General features: G+C 38.7%; 1 protein-coding gene across 3 annotated transcripts in view; it reads right to left on the reverse strand.

Annotated features, from left to right (window-relative positions):
- ATP8A2 (ATPase phospholipid transporting 8A2) overlaps positions 1-18,983 on the reverse strand; it is a 318,028-nt gene that overhangs the window by 245,193 nt on the left and 53,852 nt on the right. For all 3 annotated transcript variants that reach the window (XM_050334134.1, XM_050334135.1, XM_050334136.1), the window contains 9 exons: positions 15,486-15,555; positions 14,141-14,268; positions 13,018-13,129; positions 11,744-11,909; positions 9,287-9,414; positions 8,063-8,140; positions 5,964-6,052; positions 5,175-5,219; positions 3,791-3,866 (listed from right to left, as the gene is read on the reverse strand). In XM_050334134.1, the coding sequence (XP_050190091.1) occupies positions 3,791-3,866; positions 5,175-5,219; positions 5,964-6,052; positions 8,063-8,140; positions 9,287-9,414; positions 11,744-11,909; positions 13,018-13,129; positions 14,141-14,268; positions 15,486-15,555 (892 nt within the window). The remainder of the gene's footprint in view (positions 1-3,790; positions 3,867-5,174; positions 5,220-5,963; positions 6,053-8,062; positions 8,141-9,286; positions 9,415-11,743; positions 11,910-13,017; positions 13,130-14,140; positions 14,269-15,485; positions 15,556-18,983) is intronic.

The raw sequence follows: 18,983 nt of genomic DNA on the forward strand, positions 1-18,983 counted from the left end.
TATCAAGCAAGGCACAGACCACTGGTCAGGAAGCTGCATCACAACCTTTTATCCCTTCATTGTTCCCTTATTCAGAGAAACAAAACACTAAGCCAAATCTCAGCCTTTCAGGTAGCAAAGTGCACTCTGCAGAGCTACATAACTGCACATATGTCACACATGGCCTTATCTGGGCCTTACTACTCTGAAGACAAACTACTTTTCTCTAGCCAACTGATAAAATTCCAAGGAAGTTGCATGTGAAGTTAAAGGTTTTTCATCTCTCCTTTTCCATGCAATATGAGATCAGTGCCTCCATTCATAACATCTCCAGATGAGCACGACTGACAGTTTTTTGAGCAAATGGCCTTTCTATGGTCAATTGGATATTAAAACACAGTCTAATAACTTGAGCTTACTCCTTTAAAGAAGAAAGTGGTAAATTCTGCCAAGGACAACTACAAAAATACTTATATACTTGATTACCAAGGAGAATTAAGACTCATCATCTTAAAAAGATGTTGACTTCCTACTGTTTAGTTCACTAAAATATCTGGAGAGCAGTGTGAGGATCCAGGCATGTTGGGCACCTCCAGAACAGAAGTTGGTAAGACCAGAGAGGACCAGGATATTTCAGGCACAAACTCAAAGAGAACATTAACCAGGGTTTGAAAATCAAGAGAGTTAAATGCAAGTTCATCTTGTCCAAAACCAATGAGATATGACCTATAATTAAGATACTGTCTTATACTTGAACAGTAGCAAAGTCCCACACGTAATAAGAACAAAAGCAGACGTGAAAAATATTTCTCACCAAGCTCTAACAATTTAGTTGTGACCTATAAAATGAGAAGTTTACACAGTTCTCCAGCAACAGTTACTTACCAAACTAAAGCCTCCCAGAGGCTCTCACTCACATACTACTCACTCAATCAATTCATGCAGCTATACTTTCCTGCTTCTGCATCAAGAGAGAACTTGGGGGCCATAGAACAAAGCTCTTAGGCAAACTGCAATTCATAGATGAAGTTCAGAGAGAATCTGGAGAGATGCAGGAGTCCAGGATGAGATCCACATCTATAGTTCCTTCACTTCTTGACCTCCTTCCCTGCTCTCCTATCATCAGGTAAAACATAACCCTACACCAAACAGGCTTGCATCTCCATAGCACATATGCAACTAGCAAGTGCCAAGATAAAGACCACCTAGCATATTCACCATTCTTTCTAGTCTTAGAAAACAACTGCTCTTTTCTTACTAAACTAAGAGTTTATGCCATTTTCTCTATACAGAGGAGACAGCATCATTCAGAGTTCATCCAACAGAAGCAGTTCCAAAGAAAAAGAACAGACAGACGAACCTAGGTACTTTCTTCCACATTCAAATCCCAGAGCAGGCAGGAGAAACCTCCACATGTTTTCAAGACAAGTTATTTTTCCTTGGAACATTTCCTATGGGGCAATAATTCTTTGCCTATTCAAGAACTGAGCTTGGCTATCAGTCAGCCCTTACACATCAGTGGTCCAGAAGAGCTATGAAATTTAGAGGTGACACAGGATGCTAAAAATCTTCCTAGCAGATGGAAGACAGTCTCAGGAGTCTAAGTACATAATTTTTTATTTTCAACCTGGAAAGAAAATTACTTGGCACTGAGACTGCTCTAAACTAACACTTGTGACTGGACTGAAAAAAAAAATCTAATATCTTCAAGACCAGAGCAATGAGCACTTAATAAGAGTTTGTAAGATATCACACTTAAAGCTTCAGCTGCAAAAGGTCAAATGTTTAAAGGGAATTAATTGCCCAACTAAGTACAGTACCACCTAGCCCCACTAAGGCAACTTGTGTTAGAACACTTCAGTTTTACCACCTCAGTTCACGACATGAGTAGAAATTGTCATACATCTGCAAATGTCATCTGCAGCTATCTACTAGCTATGAAAAATAAGACACTATGGAGCTTTAGACAGAAGCTGTTTATGCACATTAGCAGCTGACCAAATGCAAAAAAGCTACAAAGACCCTTTACTCTACCACTGTCCTGGAGTTCAGCCCTGATCTCACCAACACAGTCTAACAAATACTCCTGAATGTGCCAAGCAAACTGTTATATGTAGTGCTTGAATTCCCACATTCTGTGCCAAATTACCATTTGCCAGTAGGTGATATCCATTCGTCCAGTACAGTCAGGCTCTGAAGGACAACTCTGGCCTATACAAGGCACATCTTCAGTCTTACTAGCCAGGAGTTTCACCACTGACTGACTGTGTGCTCGGTCCATCAGCTGTGCAATGACAACAGTTTTTATCCATTTAAGTCTGCACCCAATAGGAAGCTTGATACATAAGACTCAGCATGTAAAGAACAAAGCCTTCTGAGCTGTCTAGCCTCAGTGACACCTAAGGAAGCTACCAAAATTGTTTATCTGCCTGCTACAACAGCTAACATTTCTTCTATCTCCCAAAACAGAAACTCTACACAGAGAAGATCAATAATTAAATAGTCAAAAATAAGGGGCCATCTCAAGGTTAGATGAGACATTCCATCTCACAACTCATTTGATATATGTCCCTTCTGCTGAGTCTACTAAAATATATTAGAGTACTTCTCTATACAGCAGCCAGCAAGAATGCAAGCAAGCTTTATCTGCAGCCTCCTCCTAAACCAGAATGAATACCCAGAGTCAGCAACTGCCACATGATCTAACTGTAGCCACAAATACACAAACAGGACAAAAAGTAACAGGATGATATCCATGTTTTCACTCCAAGTGATGTCCAGTGGAAAATCCTTCCAGTGAAAGTGACTATAAAAGCCACATAGGAAACCAGTGCACTGTACTGGGAGGGTCACCTTGATGTAGGTTAGAGCACAGGAGCCATCTTTAGGCTCCATCACCACGAGGAATACATAGTGCCACATCAAGTAGTTAAGAATTAATTCAGATATTTACACCTTGCTGCATTTCAAATTCTTAAGTACTGTAGAGCAAAAAACAAAGCTTTCCTGCACACACACAGTATGCTGCAACTACATTTGAGATGCTCATAACTAAACCCTCTCTGTTACAAAAGTTATATTGTTGAAAAACAACAGATCAGCTGCTGGAGTTCGTGCTTGCCAATGCTCAGATCCCATACTGAGAGACAGCCTGCAGAGAACAAGGGTCATGCTTTTTGCAAGTGTTTGAATTGTCTGGTGTCCAGTCAGACACTTCATAGCCACATGATTTCTGAACAAACAATGAACTGAAACCCTAAAGACTAGGACTCTAGGACTCTACCACTTAGGCTAAAATTACTAATCACTAAGCCTCATGCTAAGGCTTAGATTTGCAATTAAGTCTCATCCCCTATATCCTTTACATAACTTAAATTCTAAACTTTTGCAACACTTGAAGCAAGGCTCATACCAGAACCACCTTCTATGCTATAGGTTACTGTTAAAAACAGTATGTTAACAGTACAGATGTTTGAACTGTGAGCAGTCTTTCTTTTAAAGAATTACCATTTTTATCATTACTTGCTACAAGAAGTAGCAAGTAATGTCATATCTTCCATATAAAACAGCACATATGAAGCTGTTCTATAGGTAGCCATATCGATGCCACTGCTTCTTTAATTCAGTAGTAAGACAAGTGGGCAGAAAGCTGCTGGAGGGAGCTATTTTGATTCCTTTTTATTCCCTCTGTGCTTGCATGACACACTCATGGAGCAGACTTCATCACGCAAATAGATCTGTTCTGCATTCAATTCCAGACGGGCCTAGAAGAGGGCATTTAAGAGGCACGATATCCAACGAGTAGACTTACATGATCGTTTTCAATGTTTTGCAGCAGTCTTGGGTCATCAAATTCACATGATTCACTCGTGGAAGGAGGTAGCTGGCTGCAAAGCAAAACAAGCGTATTGAAACAAGTGGTGACATTGCCAACCTTAATACTTCATCTATTTTCTCAGGAAGCAAGTTTAATAAACAAAATAAGACTCCAGTGCCCTTGAAAGTAATGTGAAAAGATTATATAAGTAATGCAGAAAGTGCTAAAAATGAGCAGCAGCAAGAAATGGTTATCACTGACAGTGTATTTGAAAAGATTCAAGTGTCAATGCACCTCCTGGGACAGATATTGCAAAAATAGTTTTCAAGCATACTTGAAATAAACAGATTTCAAGGCAACTTGCTTATAAAATAGATCAAACTTCAATATCCCTAAGGTCCCTTCCTAGTCAGAGTTCTGCTTCAAAAGTTGCCCCTGGAGGATTTTAAGTCTGAGTAGTCCACATAAGTACCTGAAAGAAACTTCCACAGAATCAACTAGAAAAAGAGTGTACAGGGAAATAAAAGATGGCAATTCAAGAAACAGCATTATATTGGAAGAAAAGAGGCACCAACAGAAATTACATCTCAGCACAAGTAGCAACCTATCATGGTATCGCCTTCCTAAAAGATGATAATATAAACAAGCTGTGCCAGTGGAGAAGCCCAGTTTAGCTCATAGGCAAGTGTTCTTCTAACAGCATTTGGTGTTTACCTGTTTCTCGGGTGGGAACTCACTTCCTGCCTATATTTGCCATTCAACTCTATGTCAGTCCTCCCTGGTTCTTCCCCCTTTTCCTGACAACCTCTGTGTGCTACACTGACACCTCTGTAACACCCCTGGGGTTTCACTCGTTCCTTTTGAATGGGACAGATCCATTACCTCTATTCATTAAAGTTCTGAATAAAAAGGAGTAGGATTCTTTTGACATGATACACCTATATATATATATCAAGCTCTCTCCACAATTTGATTACTAAAACATAGCATTTTAACAAAGAAATCTCTTTTCTTCCCCTTGTCAGGTCTGAACTTAGTGATTAAAAAGAGTAACATCTTGTCTCTAGCAAGGGGGTAAGGTTACTGTAAAGCAGTTTACTTTTAACTTGACTGTCTGCATTTATAAATAAGCACTGCATTAGCATCCAAGCCACCCCAGCCACTGCCTATTCCTCACCCCCTTCACACACCATCTCTTTATGCAGAGGAGAAGATCCATCACCACCCACCAGCTCTGCATTAGGCTCCCACTGAAAGACCATTTTACTCAAACACATTGCTCCCTTGGGCTTCTTCCAGTCCCAAATTGGAAAGTAGTCTTTATATAGATTGTACCCACTTTGCTATACAGAGCACAAACATCCCAGAATATATTTACCTGAAGTCTTCTGATGAGCGTTCTCTTTCCAGCTCAGGGAAGTGACTGAGGGGTAGAAAAAGATGAAAAGAACATTTATTCCACTTTGGTAACAAAAAAAAAAAAGAAAAAATGGAAGGCGAAGATCAATGAGTCATCACACAAAAACATATGCTGGAACCATGGGTTCAGCTGTTCATACATCTGAATCAAGTTTTCTGCCTCTTAAGGTATCTAATTTAGTTACCATGAAATTCAAAGGTTAACTTGCACAGAAATCTTAAGACTACCCAATTAAAACTAAGCAAATACAAAGATTTAGTATGCAAGACTCGAAAGGCCAAGTGCTAAGGAGTACTGGCATGACTCAAAGGGATCCTTTTGACAAAAGCAGAACAAAACCAGTTAAGTAGGTATCCCCAGGCAAGGAATATTAAACTCTACAATTAGAACTACACTGTTCTAACAAAATCCTGGTTCATCTGAACAAGTCACAGAAACATGACTAATAATTGCTACCCTTGGGTTGCAGCTTCTTCCCTCTTGAAAGGCCACAGGTTATTTAGCACTTCTGCTTTTGTTTAAATTATGATCAGGTAAGTTAGGAAGCAAGTTGCCTGTACTTCATGTTTACTCCACAGGTTTGACTTTCATAATTTGTTGCTGCAGGACATGAAAATTAAAACTATAAGACCACAAAATATACTAAAATATAAATTGAAGAACAGAATGTTCTAATCCTTTTCCAATATAAAAGTCTGTACCAGTAAGCACACATTAAGCTAGAGAGTTTTTAAGAGTCATACCTACCCGTATGTCACTCCAGCAATACTACATTTCTTAAAGTTCATGATATTGCATGTTAGAGTGCCTGTTTTATCAGAAAACAGGTATTTTACCTGGAAGAAAAAAAGAAGCCTAGTTTTCAACTTGTAAAGTTACAAAACTTAAAAGTGGAAAACAGATTAAGAAACATATTACTCAATGTCACAATACTGGCCAATGAAAGCTTATTACAGGTTGGTTTGTCTACCAGATCTACAGAAAAATAATCAGGAAAGTTGTTTAATGGCATTAATTCTTCTTGATCTCTAAATGTAGAAAAGCTCAAATAGTAGGTATCAATTGCCAAGGCTCTAGAGTGGTCACTACAGATGTAGTTGGTTGTGCCAGCTAGAACATTCACCAAATCTTTCAGCTGTACTGAAGTCAAAGAGCAAGACTGGAAACTAAACCAAAGACTCTTAAGACTGTTTAAGGGTCAGTACAATTTAACACGAAGAAGAAATTCTGTGTTCCAAAGATCAATGAGAATGTGTTTGGGGTGGTTTTCCCCCCATAAGTAATAAAGTGCAAGGAATATGCTAGGTTATGTTCAACTGGTATCCTGCAGTCAAACAAAAGCTGCTTTTTCTGGTATCCAGTCATGAACAGTCCTTAAGTGCAAGACACAGCCACAGTCAGCACTGCTCAAATTAACAATCCCTTAACGGAACTAGTGACTTTCAGGTAGGACTTGGAGGCCAACCTAACACAGCAACATGACATCTTGGAGCATGAGCAGATTCAAGATTCCCACCTGCAGCGGGCTACAACAGACCAAAAATAATTGCAGGTTAAATACCACAGTTGTACCTCTGCACAAGGTACGATTTTCAATCAGCAACACGTAGGAAGGGATGGTGCTAGCATAGGAGTTAAGCAATTTAAAGACCAAAATATTTTGCCAGGAGTTGGAAAAAGCTTTTCCTCAATAAATGCAATTCAGTTCAAGACAGCACACTACACTACTAGTTAGGTGATCCTTTAGCTGTGCTCTACTCTGCTCCTTGAATACGGCATTGGAAAGAGAGTTTGTGTGAGTCAGAAATCCAAGTGGGTACCCAAACATCTGAGGAACTTCAAGCCATTAATAATGCTACACGAAAAAAAATTTAAAGGCATCTGTGAACAGGCAATTCAGTTAATGAATCAAAAAGCTCAGTCTAGTTACACAGAATCACTAGTAATTAATTTCTGAAAATAACATATGGGCCAACAATATACATTATGCCACATAACTTCACTTAAGACAAAAATAGCACCATAATTTAGAGGCTGATAAGTTCGCATCAAAGTAATTTGAACACAAATCAAATTTTAGCATTCAGAAAGACCAATCAGCTTAAAAAGGAAGAACGTTGACTCCCACTCTGCTGAACAGCACACAATAATTATGTATATTAAATGCATAAACATTGTCTTTAATACCAAATCACACAATTGCTAAGTTCATGAGGTTCAGTTAAAGACCTATGACTGATGGTCAAGAAAAAAGCTAGGATTTCTCAATGGTACTACAAAACTCCAATAGCAACATTGTATTTTCCACTAAGCGTGTTTTGGGAATCTCTTCTATTTTGAAGAAATGTCATTTGCAGAATAAACAAATCTACAACAACTACAAGTTGTTGAAAAATGAAATTCTTGAAGGAACACAGGATAAATTAGGAATAAAACTGCTTTGTTTTAACCCCCATCTCCTGTGAAGCAATCAGAAACATCAAGAACTAAGAACATAGGATTAGGGTGTTGGCCTCCTCTTCAGCCAAGCTTAGTCCTATACATTCTGTCCTGGTATAGACAGTCACAACCTCAGATCATCCCCCCAACACCCTTGAGAAAAACAAAAAGTCAGTTTGGAGTGAACATAAGGAAACAGTTTCAGTTCCCAAGCATAAAACTGCCTATGTTAAATTTAATCCTACAATATCTCATTATTTTACTTATAAGACTTGGACTAATGACAAAGATGTCCCATTAAGCTGAGCCACAGAGCAATAGAATAAAGTCTTGTACAGTTTGCTCTCATATCTTCCATCTTCCCAGAATAAATCACAAGCATGACACTGAAGCAAGTGTTGTCTTACCTGCCCAAGTTCCTCATTAAGGTTTGAGGTTCTGGCCATTGCAGGTGTATCTGTCTCAGGGTAATACATATCTATGTCCTGAAATGAGAGCAAAATTAGACCTATATTATTAAACACTGAAGTGTCCACTATTCTTTTAGTCAGCTCCAATTTGGTTTGACTGTCTTCATGCCATTAGTGGAGGTTCTGAAGGCTTGAGACAAACACCATGCCAGGATGAATATGGGTGCCTCCTTTCCAAAGCATACCTCCATACTACATGTACATGAGAAAAGCCAGATTTAACTACAGATAGTTAACAAACTAGAGATGCAATGGAAACAAAATAACAGTACAGAAGGGAGTTTTAACAGGCGTTAGCCATGCTAATGGTATGTCTTCAATTACAACAATTAGTTGCTTTAGCCACATCTATGCCTAGAGACAATTTGAATGGCTTCATGAAATTAATTCCTTCTGTTAATACATTTTTTTGTGAGTAAAAAAATCCAGCTGCTACACAAACCAAAGCAACTTCTCAGAAAAGCATCTCTCCTACATCATAAGCAGCTCAGGGAACAGACATATTAGATCTCATTTACTTGTATTTTAGGAATCTACTACATTACTGAAAGTCCAAGGATTAATGTATACCAGTACAAGGTATTCCTCTCGGTTTTGTTCAGCTTACGAGACATGACTACAGTATTTTTGGTCCACAACTAGAGAAAGACATTTCTGAAGTCAAAGCTTGCCTGAACAGAGCAAAATCACTGTTTTGGTCGCATAAGGCACCACCAACTTCTCTCCTTACAAAAATACAATCCATACCAAAGAATTTAAAAAAAAAAAAAAAAAAAACACAACAACTACCAAAAAAACAAAAAGCAATACCACACCTTCGAACATGTCTAGTATTTCCCTCTGCTGTGGCTGAGAGGAGCTGCAAGATACTGAAGAGTTTTCAAAGGTAACTACTGAACATAAGTCAGTTCACCAAGACCTGAGACTTCCTTCTCATCCTAAAGGTCTAAAATACAATTCATTATTTGCACAGCAGGATATTCCTACAACTAAGTATTTTAATTTCCTGTGAAACACAGAACTGATACAGAATAAATCCTTAGAGCTTTCCCCTGCCTTTCCCAGAAGTTGCATCATTAATTAAAAGTCTCAAAGATGTTAAGTGTTTGAATCTATCTCAGTTCTAGATGTTGACATTTAAAAAAAATTCTTGTTACTTACCCAATTTATAAAAAGAGCCTGAGTAAACTTGACAACTTCCAATGTCACCAGAAGGCTGATTGGAATAAGGTTGTTGTACAAGATGATAAAGGTCAGCAGATTGTATCCAAAGTTGACAGACAGCATTTCTGCGGACCAAAAGACAAAGGACATGAGCAGACACAAGTCCTGTGGTATAGGGGCAATCATCTTTATGCAGTTGGCCTAGTCAGATTTAGCAGTGCTAAAATAACCAGCAAGTGTCTTGACACCTAGTATAAGTGCCTTTTTAATATTGATTTTAATAGTGTATATATAAACACCCACAGAACACATGTCTAAATACACAGCATATTATGCCAGGTGAAGAAGGGCAAGATTTGTGAGGCTATGTATTAAAGAACAGAACACTTTCTGAAAAACTTTTGCTAAACAGATGGCAAGAAGCACAATATTTCCCACTAAAACCCAAATTTAGACATTTATCTGATGTGTTGACTGCCCAATTAAGAGCCACCAATATCATTAGTAATATAACTATCTTTCAGAAAGTGCCTACTTGTCTCAGGGGAGTTAGGAAACAAAAAATAAACACTAAAATTAATTCTAAAATCTGACATCATTGTTAGAATTGAGAAGTTACCCACACTAAAGAAATCTAAGAGAACAACCAATGGCTGAATAAACACCTATTAATGAACTAGGGCATCCTGCTTAAGCAAAGAAGCTGTTATTAATGGTGACAACATTGTGCAGGTTGCCTGAGTAAGTATTTCATTACAACTGGTCCTAAGAGGGAAAGGAAAGCATTTACAGTGAGCCAGCAGGAATGTACAAGGCTCAGCAGAGACACAAGATGAAAGCTTCTGTTCTCATGGTGCTGCCCAGAGCCTCTCTTTACAACCAAAGTCTCCACATTTGTATGCTCTTCACTTTCCTAGAAGCTTAGGGAGGCACTACAGTCAGCACACAGAACATCGAGCACAATGGGGTCAGAGCTCATAACTAAGGGTTTTCATCAGCATTACAAGTGAATTAGAGATCAGGGAAGCCATGTAGGAGGAGACAGAACCCAGAGAAAATTGCTGAAGCCTAGTGAAGACCAGTCTGGACACAGGCACCTCCAAGTGTGAGTACACCCTAATTCCATATCTTTGGTAAGTTTACAGAAAGTAAAATCTTGCTTGGTATTGGAACATTTTCCAATACAACTTTTAAAGAGATTAGAAATTTAACAAAAAAAATTAATAGCTACCTGCATAACCTGAAAAGGTGTCTTTCTTGTGTGTGGCAATTATAGAAGTAATAGAAATTGTGCATTCGACTTACAAAAAGGTATCTATACAGATTATTACATCATCCTAGTTTGTTTCAAGTTGAACAGGTTTTATATTACAAGTTCAAGAGTTCATTCAATTCGCCTTTTCCAGTATTGCTCCCACCACTGGAAGGCACAAATTTAAACTCACTCATTAAAAAATGGGGGAGAGAAGGGAAGAAACTCTGGAAGTTGCTGACACTACTAGTAGAAGACATTACAACTACAAAAACCCAGAGTCAAAAATGAGCCATTTCCATGTTCTTCCTATGGGAGTTTTTTTTCATTACTACCACAATTGCAATTCTTAAACTGCACAAGACACACTTGCCATCTGGTTTGCAATCATCAGCAGACAAGCCATTTGCAGTTTGCGATAACTGTTTTAAGATCTGCATCTAAAGACGCTTGTAACAACATTTTATAGCTAATGTATCCTCCTTAAAATAGAAGTCTATTGGACAGCACTTCATTCCTCATGCCTTTGATACTGAACTAGTAAATTCAAGGATTATGAATGAAATAAAAAAAAACCTTCAAATAAACACACTAAAATATCAGTTCTCTCACAACAAAATAACAGGAGTCAAAGACAAAAACTTTATCCAATAAATAAGAATTCTAACCATTTAGCATTTAAGTTTTATAAAAAAGAGCAGATCAGCATTTCTGACTGAAAAAAAGTTAAGAGAAATCCTTTGCATCTGCACAGAAGCACAAAGTTGAAGTCACATCATCAGCTTGATACTGCCTATCATGCAGTCAGACACATGAAAGGCAGCAGTATGTGACCTCCTCTGAGAATGAATTAGTGTACGGTAATATGGGTATGGTCGATTTCTGTATGGTATCTCCACAGAGATGAACGAATGTGAACACCAGATATCCAGTAATAATTATTGTCCCTCTTCTGTTTCTGCCCTGTTCCCTGGATGGCAACCCAGTGATGTTTACCTAAGCTCTGGAAGGTTTTATTAACAGAAGCCTCACTGGTAAGTTCACTTACACCAGTCCATTCTCAAAAAAGTCATCAAAAAGCTAGCAAAGAGGCTTTGTTTCTTCTTTTTCTATTTCTTATTTTACGCATTCATTTAATGAAGCTAAGAGGCCTGCTGGCCCTACAGTCTGATACATCCCTGGCTCAATGCCTGCATACTCACTGTTGGAGCCAAGGTACCAGACGACTCCGCCATGTGTTCTGTTCCATAATAAGGCACCTACAGAACTCACAAGGGCCATTACCAGGAGAATACAGAACAAAACCAGGATCTGCATGTTGGTCACTTTCTCCACATTTGATCTCTTCAGAGGTGCTTTAGTTGAATTCTAAACAGCAGCAGAAGAAAAAAAAAAAGAGCCTAGCAATGGCTTATACAAGATAAAATTACAGAGGCAAGCTCGGTCTTTATTTTCAGAGTCCATTAAAGCACTCCCTGTCCATCCACTGTTGGTCAGCAGCAGTGAGCAACACATACATACTGCTGGTCTCTCCAGGTACTCCCTGCCATTAGGGCAATAGTAGTATTAATCTAATCAACTCCACAGTCTTTACTATGTCCTCAGTTGTTAAATCTCAGTTTTACATGTCATCCAGCTACCAGATAAATCAAAATGAAAGTTAGTTCTTACATATTGAACTGCTTTCAAATACTTCAGTGTTTACATGTGTGCACATGCAAACTCAAATACAAGTGTAACAGGTGATAAAGAGCAAAAGGCATAATTTGATCATCAAATTAAGTTTAATAAAATAAGTTGCAATAAACCTAGCAAGAACTTTGCTAGAGTTATGAATCAGACAGTCACAAAAAGGGAAACCACAGTGTTGTAATTGTTAGATGATTAACTACGTGATTGTTATGAATTTGTATGTCTTGTTATTCTACAAGTGTTTGTTCTAAGCATGCTTATAGGGAAGGAAAATAGAAGGAAACAGCAAAAACCAAAGGAGAAGACTTATCCCCCCCCACGATCTGGAAACTTCCACACTGCAGTCTCTGAGGACTATAGTCTAACCAAATCATTGGTTGAACCCAGGTGGCGAGATGAAGCCCATGAAAACAAGGACCAATATCGGGGGAGCCCATGAAATGGAACCCAATAAAGAAATCGAAAGAGACTTAAGGGGGTGGAGATAAAGGGGGGGTATAAAAGATGGACCGTTGGTTTGTCACAGTGCAGACTGTTGGTGTAACAACAGTTTCCTCCGGTCGCCCAGTGTGCTGTTTTGCTTACCTGCCTTCAATAAATTTGTTTTACATTTTTAAAATTATCTCTAGTCTATTGACTATAACAACAGTACCCTTGTATTCATCAAGGCCTCCAGGTCTTTAACAGCTATAATGAGTCAAAGCATGTCATAAAATCAAATCAATGACAAGGAGAATACAGGGAAGATGACCAGTTTATATTTACATCTCCTTGAACACTTTACCTGCATGAGTTTTGTATCATGTCCTGTATACACAACAATACCCAAGACCCATTGAGTGTTTCTCAGTTGTGCACCCCTCAGCAAGATTTGGTCTGGACCAACAGGAACTGGGCTGCAAAGCAAGAAGTGTATCTTTCAATTCTTGAGAACACCCTTAAGGACAGTAATTCTACTTTCAGACTTACACGCCAGTGGGAGTGGTGGGAGAAAGTAATACCATGACCTAAGATTGTCCACACAACTGAAGAAAACACTGAAACCTCGGCAAGTCTACTTCCTGCTAAAGCACAGTAGGGCAAAGCTGATACAAGGGATCTGTTCTAATTATCCAAAACTTGAGAACTTACACGGCAGACATAAGCCTATCTTGCGCTTGACCTTGGCTACTACTTTCTCTCTCGCATCAAGGACAGAGAAGCATCACACTTGCAAAGAGACCATCCACACCAGGCACACTGTATCACATATACCATTACACAAGCATTTGGGAAAAACTGTATTACCCACACGATTTTCAAGTGAGATGCAAATGATGATCTGCTATTCTTCCATCTGTCACTAACTACACAGCTGAGTTGCCCAAAGAATACGGCTTTTGTGAAGGAAAACAGGTACAGTCAAATGAAACCTGTATGTTCCTACCGACCTTTCAAAATCTGTGAATTCAAGTACTAAGTACTTTTCTTCCAAGAGTCGCAACAAATCAAAGTCACACTGATAAAGCCTCCAGATTCTGGGATCATTTTTCTCTATAGACCTGACCTTGGTGCAGCCTTTGGCTCTAGCTGGAAGGGAGAGGTTTCTATTTCCTCTGTGTGTCTTGTGTAACAAGAAGGTCCTAAAAACTCCTACCATTTCCCCAACTCCTTCTCTTTATATGTACCTTTTTAAAAAAAAATTCACCATAACTACAAAGAAACCAAGACTCCCATAACAAGCAGAAGGCTCCATACAAAGATAGAACTGTGTTATCTTATACTGCCAGATGCTCTGATTACCTATTATCGATTATTACTCTCCTCTTCCACAGCAAAAACATGCCTGTGCTCACTGTTACAGACTAAAAAACACAACAAACATTTTCCCAAACCAAGTGACTTCGGTTTTGTTGTCAAGTTAATACCTCTGGCCATCTAAGCGCAAGTTTCCAGTGAAGTCATAAAGATGACGGTTGGGTCCTTCACATTCTATCCTCCCAGATACTTTCATCAATTCTTCCCTGGACTGGAGACCAGAAGTTTGAGATAAGCCCTGCAAAGACCAAATCGGAAGAGACTGTCAAAAATTGTTATCAGAAGGCAACCTAGGAAAACGGTGCAAGGAATATTCATTACAGACACATATGAACTTGCTAACAAGATTGATTTAAACTCTCTATACAAGATAGTTATATTACCTATGTGATCTCTCTTTAACCAAGAACAAAGTTCCATCCACAAACCACAAAGCTGCACACAAGCAAGATGAAGTAGAAGAGAAGCAGTATAAACAGGCCTGGTTTTTCTCTTAAAGTATAATTCCACTGATGTGTTATTGTTGCTAAATATAGTCATCACTAAGTGTAGTCTCTTGGGTCACTGCAGTCATTATGCTCTGATCCTGCTCGAGGTTAATGATCAACCTGCCATGCAACTGTAATCTAATGTATTGCTACTCCATCTCAGTGTACATGTACAGTGCTTGACTGCTTTCCATCTGCGAACAGAGGGATCCATTTTGTCTTTGTTTTGCCAGAATTTGACTGCAGCACTGCAAGCCAAAGTAAGGCCATATTTTTGTATTTTAACCATGTGTCCCAAAGTAAGATCCTACAGAAACTCAAGACCTGACTTTTTAGGCAGAACTGCAACAGTAAATCAAATTTCTACAAACGCAGTAAAGAAACAGCAAATATATAGATTTTTAAAAACAAATCTGTGTTTCAAAATCAAAATCTGATTTTTTTAATGAAAAAAAAGGAAAATTCTTAACTATTTCTAAACGCTATAATCAACAGTGTTGATTATAATCAAATTAGAAAGATCCAAATAAATTCCACTACTTCCTGCAAAGAGATAACAAACAAGCATATAAAAGGTCCTTCTCAGCTTCTGCCTCTGCATAATGCTCATAGAATGGTACTTGTGACAGAAGAAACTGCACCTCTTATCACAAGCATAGCTGATCTTTTTTATGGACAGGACTTAAACCCCACTTACTGGACCTTTGGAAAACACAACCAAGGTCTGTTTGTCTTTGAGGGCTTCATATACTTGCTCCAGGTTAGTTCCTGTACACTTGTATATGAGGCACTGTTGCTTGGATTTGTATACGTTGAAAAGGCAGCTTACAGCCACCTGAGAAGAGATGCCTTTTTTTTTTCTATTTAAAAAAAAAAGTATTGTTGTCAATTAAGGTAGATGCGGTTTCATAGCTAATACTAAATACCTAAATGAAAAAAATCAAAGAAAAAATTCAGTTTGTTTTACCTGTCGTATTTTAAGATTCGTCTCCCCATCGAGGTTGGCTGTTTCAATATAGCACATGGCTTGTGGTTCACTGGAAGGAGCATAAGAATTTCAATATTAAAACTCAGTACTTTTTGTATACTGCTTTTGCACCAATATAGTCCACAAGAGACTTTTCCAATACACTGCAGAAGACAGAAAACCATACTACCGGTATTCAACTATGAAAGAGTCAGCTGAAAGTACGTATTTAACAGAGATTTCTTTGGATAGGAACAGGGTAATACACCAAAGTACAGAGGAAGACAAGTCTAAATCAGAAGGTTAGTAAGAATTTAACAAACTTAGATGCCTGAAGTGAATTGTAATCCATAAAATTGCTTCAGATTGCAAGAACTATGGACAAAATACCAATTATTGAACTGTATAAAGAGGGGATATATTGGAATAAAGAGGGTAATGCTCTGTCTTACTGAGTTCTGTCTGTGAACTGAGCATACTAAAGACCATGTCTGCAAGGCCACTTTAAAGTTGAGGGGCTTGTGGAGGTTCATCTGAAGTCAGCATTAAACACCTTTTTTTTTCTGAGCACCAGAAAAAGGTTCATTGAGATTGAGGGTTATGATCTGCATCTTCCAAAGATGTTTCTGCCCTTAGCAATAGAGCCAAAAATATTCCTCACAGAGATGAGTTTTCCATTAGTTAAGCTCTTATCTACATCTAACATGGAGGGGGCTCTGCATGGGTAGCACCTTTGATAAGGAAGGTATACCACCAGTTCTTTTCCTGACATACCACTCAAGATTTAAAAATTTTGTATGGAACCACCAAAACTATTTTTCTGCCTTCTCTGCCTGAGTTGTTTTCTCAGGTTGCTAAGGAACATCCGTTTCCCACTGGATTCAAACAAGTCCTTCTTCAGCATATCACTTCCCATATTCTTGATACATTGCCAGTTTGCTTCCAAAGCAACAAACTGCTTTAAAAGCAAAGGTACTCAATCAGCAGAAGAGTCAGTAATAAAGACTCCTTAGGACAAAAACAATTAAGAAATGGACAGGTACATTTGCAATACAGTAACAGACTAGATTCTCTCTAAATTTTTGTTTAAAAAAATAATACAGTTAGAGTCTGTTCTTTGTCTCCTCCTGTATGGGCAATGTCAATCTGAACCCAAGAAAAACACTGATGAAGTCCAGTTCGATGCCAATCTTACCTCTGCCAAACACCTTATCTACTACAACTGAAGTGCTTAGGTCAGGAGGGAGACCTTTTGCAATACAGTTCCTCTCATTTCCACAGAAATGTGGAAGTGTTTCCATACAGAGTTGTGTTTGGAATCAAGTGGTTTTTTTTTTTCCCCTCACATAAATTTATTCTTTACAAAAAATTCATTTGATGTCCTCTTTTTTCCTATGTGGAAAAAGAGTCAAGATAAAAACAGCTGTTTGTTTCACCTCTGACAATCAGCTCAGACACAGAAGACAACACACAAGCATAAGACCCCAAATCCTTCAGAGCATGCAGAGCTTTCTGGTGAACTGAGGACACTTAGTACTGTCATTTAAAGGAATCATGAGAATACCAATTGCAAAGCAGCATTGCCATAGAAATTGCTATTAATTTCAAGCAAAGCTTCTCCCAAATTAACATGACTTAGAGAATTTAACCTAACTATTATGTGGTTATTAATGACAGCAGGTTAGTGGAACAGAATAGTAGACTAATGTAGAACAAAAAGCAGACCCACACAAGTTAAGAAATATATCAGAAGGAGGTTTTAGTGTAACATATTAGAGAAGGTATTAAGTAGAATATTCCTCATTGCTGAAACAGAACACTAGTGATGTCAAAGCTTACCCTATCTGCATATTAAGGTTGACAACTTCTTATTTGAAGTTTGGTGTTTGTTTAAAAAAAATAAAATACTGTATACCATGGAATGAGGATATCTCTATCCTTCATCATGTGGCAATTCAAGAAGACTGATCTTCTACATATAGCTTTGAAAAAAATGAAACCTCCCAGAAACAGGATAGACAAGAAGGATGGAGCAGAAAACAGAAGCTTGAAAAACAAGTTCCATTAAAAGTTGGGTAAGATAAGAAAACTGTGACCTACAGACCAGAGCAACCTGCAGTCACTGTTGAAAAGCACACAGACAGGAGCAAATTATGGAGAACAGTAAGGTGTCATATGACTCAGCTGTTAGAAACACATTTAAGAACATGTGTTGATGTCTGCTATTACCATCACAATATTGTGTGATATTGTGTGATATTGTCTTATGTTTAAACTTGATCTGTCTAAGCAGACTATGGTCTTGATTTGGCTTCAAGTTGTTCTACACAATACAGAATCTAGATTAGAAGCCAAGTACCACTCAAGTGCTTTTAGGAACTAAGAGACCTAGACAAATTAGGGGGCTGGGCAACCACCAACCATATGAAGTTTAACAAAGTTAAGTGCCAGATTCTACACCTGTGGCAGAGCAACCCTGGATGTATATACAGACCGGCAAGCAGTGTCATCGAAAGGGACCCAGGAGTCCTGGTCAATAACAAGTTAATCATAAGTCAGCAGTGCCTCCTGGTCAGGAGGGCCAACTGTGCCTGGGGAGGCATCAGGCAAAGCATCTTCAGCCAGTCAAAAGGAGGTGATTGTCCAGCTCTGCTCTGCACCGGTGAAGCCACACTTCAAATCCTGTATGCAGTTCAGGATGCCACAAGATAAGAAAGATATCAAGATATAACAGAGGGTATGTATGAGGGTAACAAAGATGGTGAAGTGTCTTGAGGAGAAGCCACATGAGAAGCAGTTGAGGACACTTGGCTTGCTCAGCCTGGAGCGGAAAAGATAGAAGGGAGACCTCACTATGGTCTAGAACTTCCCCACAAGAGGAAGTAGAGGGGCAGGCACTGATCTCTTCTCCCTGGTGACCAACGACAGGATCCAAGGCAATGGCATGAATCTGTGTCAGGGAAGATTTAGGTTAGTTATTACAGAAACATTCTTCACCCACTGAAGAGGGTGACTGGACACAGGAACAGACTTCCCAGGGAAGTGGCCACAGCACCAGCCCTGTCAGAGTTCAAGAAGCATGTGAATAATGCTCTCAGGCACTTGTCATGATTCTTGATGTGTCCTACCCAGGACCAAGAGCTGGATTTCTATGATTATTGTGGGTGCCTTCCAATTCAGGATATTCTATGACCAAGCTTCATTTGTCAGCATATCTGGTTGAAAAGTTGTCCCATAGTCAAATTAAACCAAGCAGAACTCAACAGGTTGCTATTTGCTGTCATGTCAGAGATTGCCCCTATGTGCATTGTATCCAAGACAAGCAGTAAACAAATCAAAAAGTTATTGTTATTTGATGTCAACCAGCCAGCCTGGCCTTTTAGATTTACAATTTAAAGAGAAAGCATTCCTGGGGGGAAGGAAAATATGCTGAACACTCAGTGGAATTAACTGAAAGAAAACTCAAGCTTCCTTAATTAAGTGGAGGGATTCTCAGAA

The sequence above is a fragment of the Myiozetetes cayanensis genome, unplaced genomic scaffold (assembly GCF_022539395.1).
Source record: "Myiozetetes cayanensis isolate MyiCay16 unplaced genomic scaffold, myiCay2020 scf5-8, whole genome shotgun sequence".
NCBI lineage: Eukaryota > Metazoa > Chordata > Aves > Passeriformes > Tyrannidae > Myiozetetes > Myiozetetes cayanensis.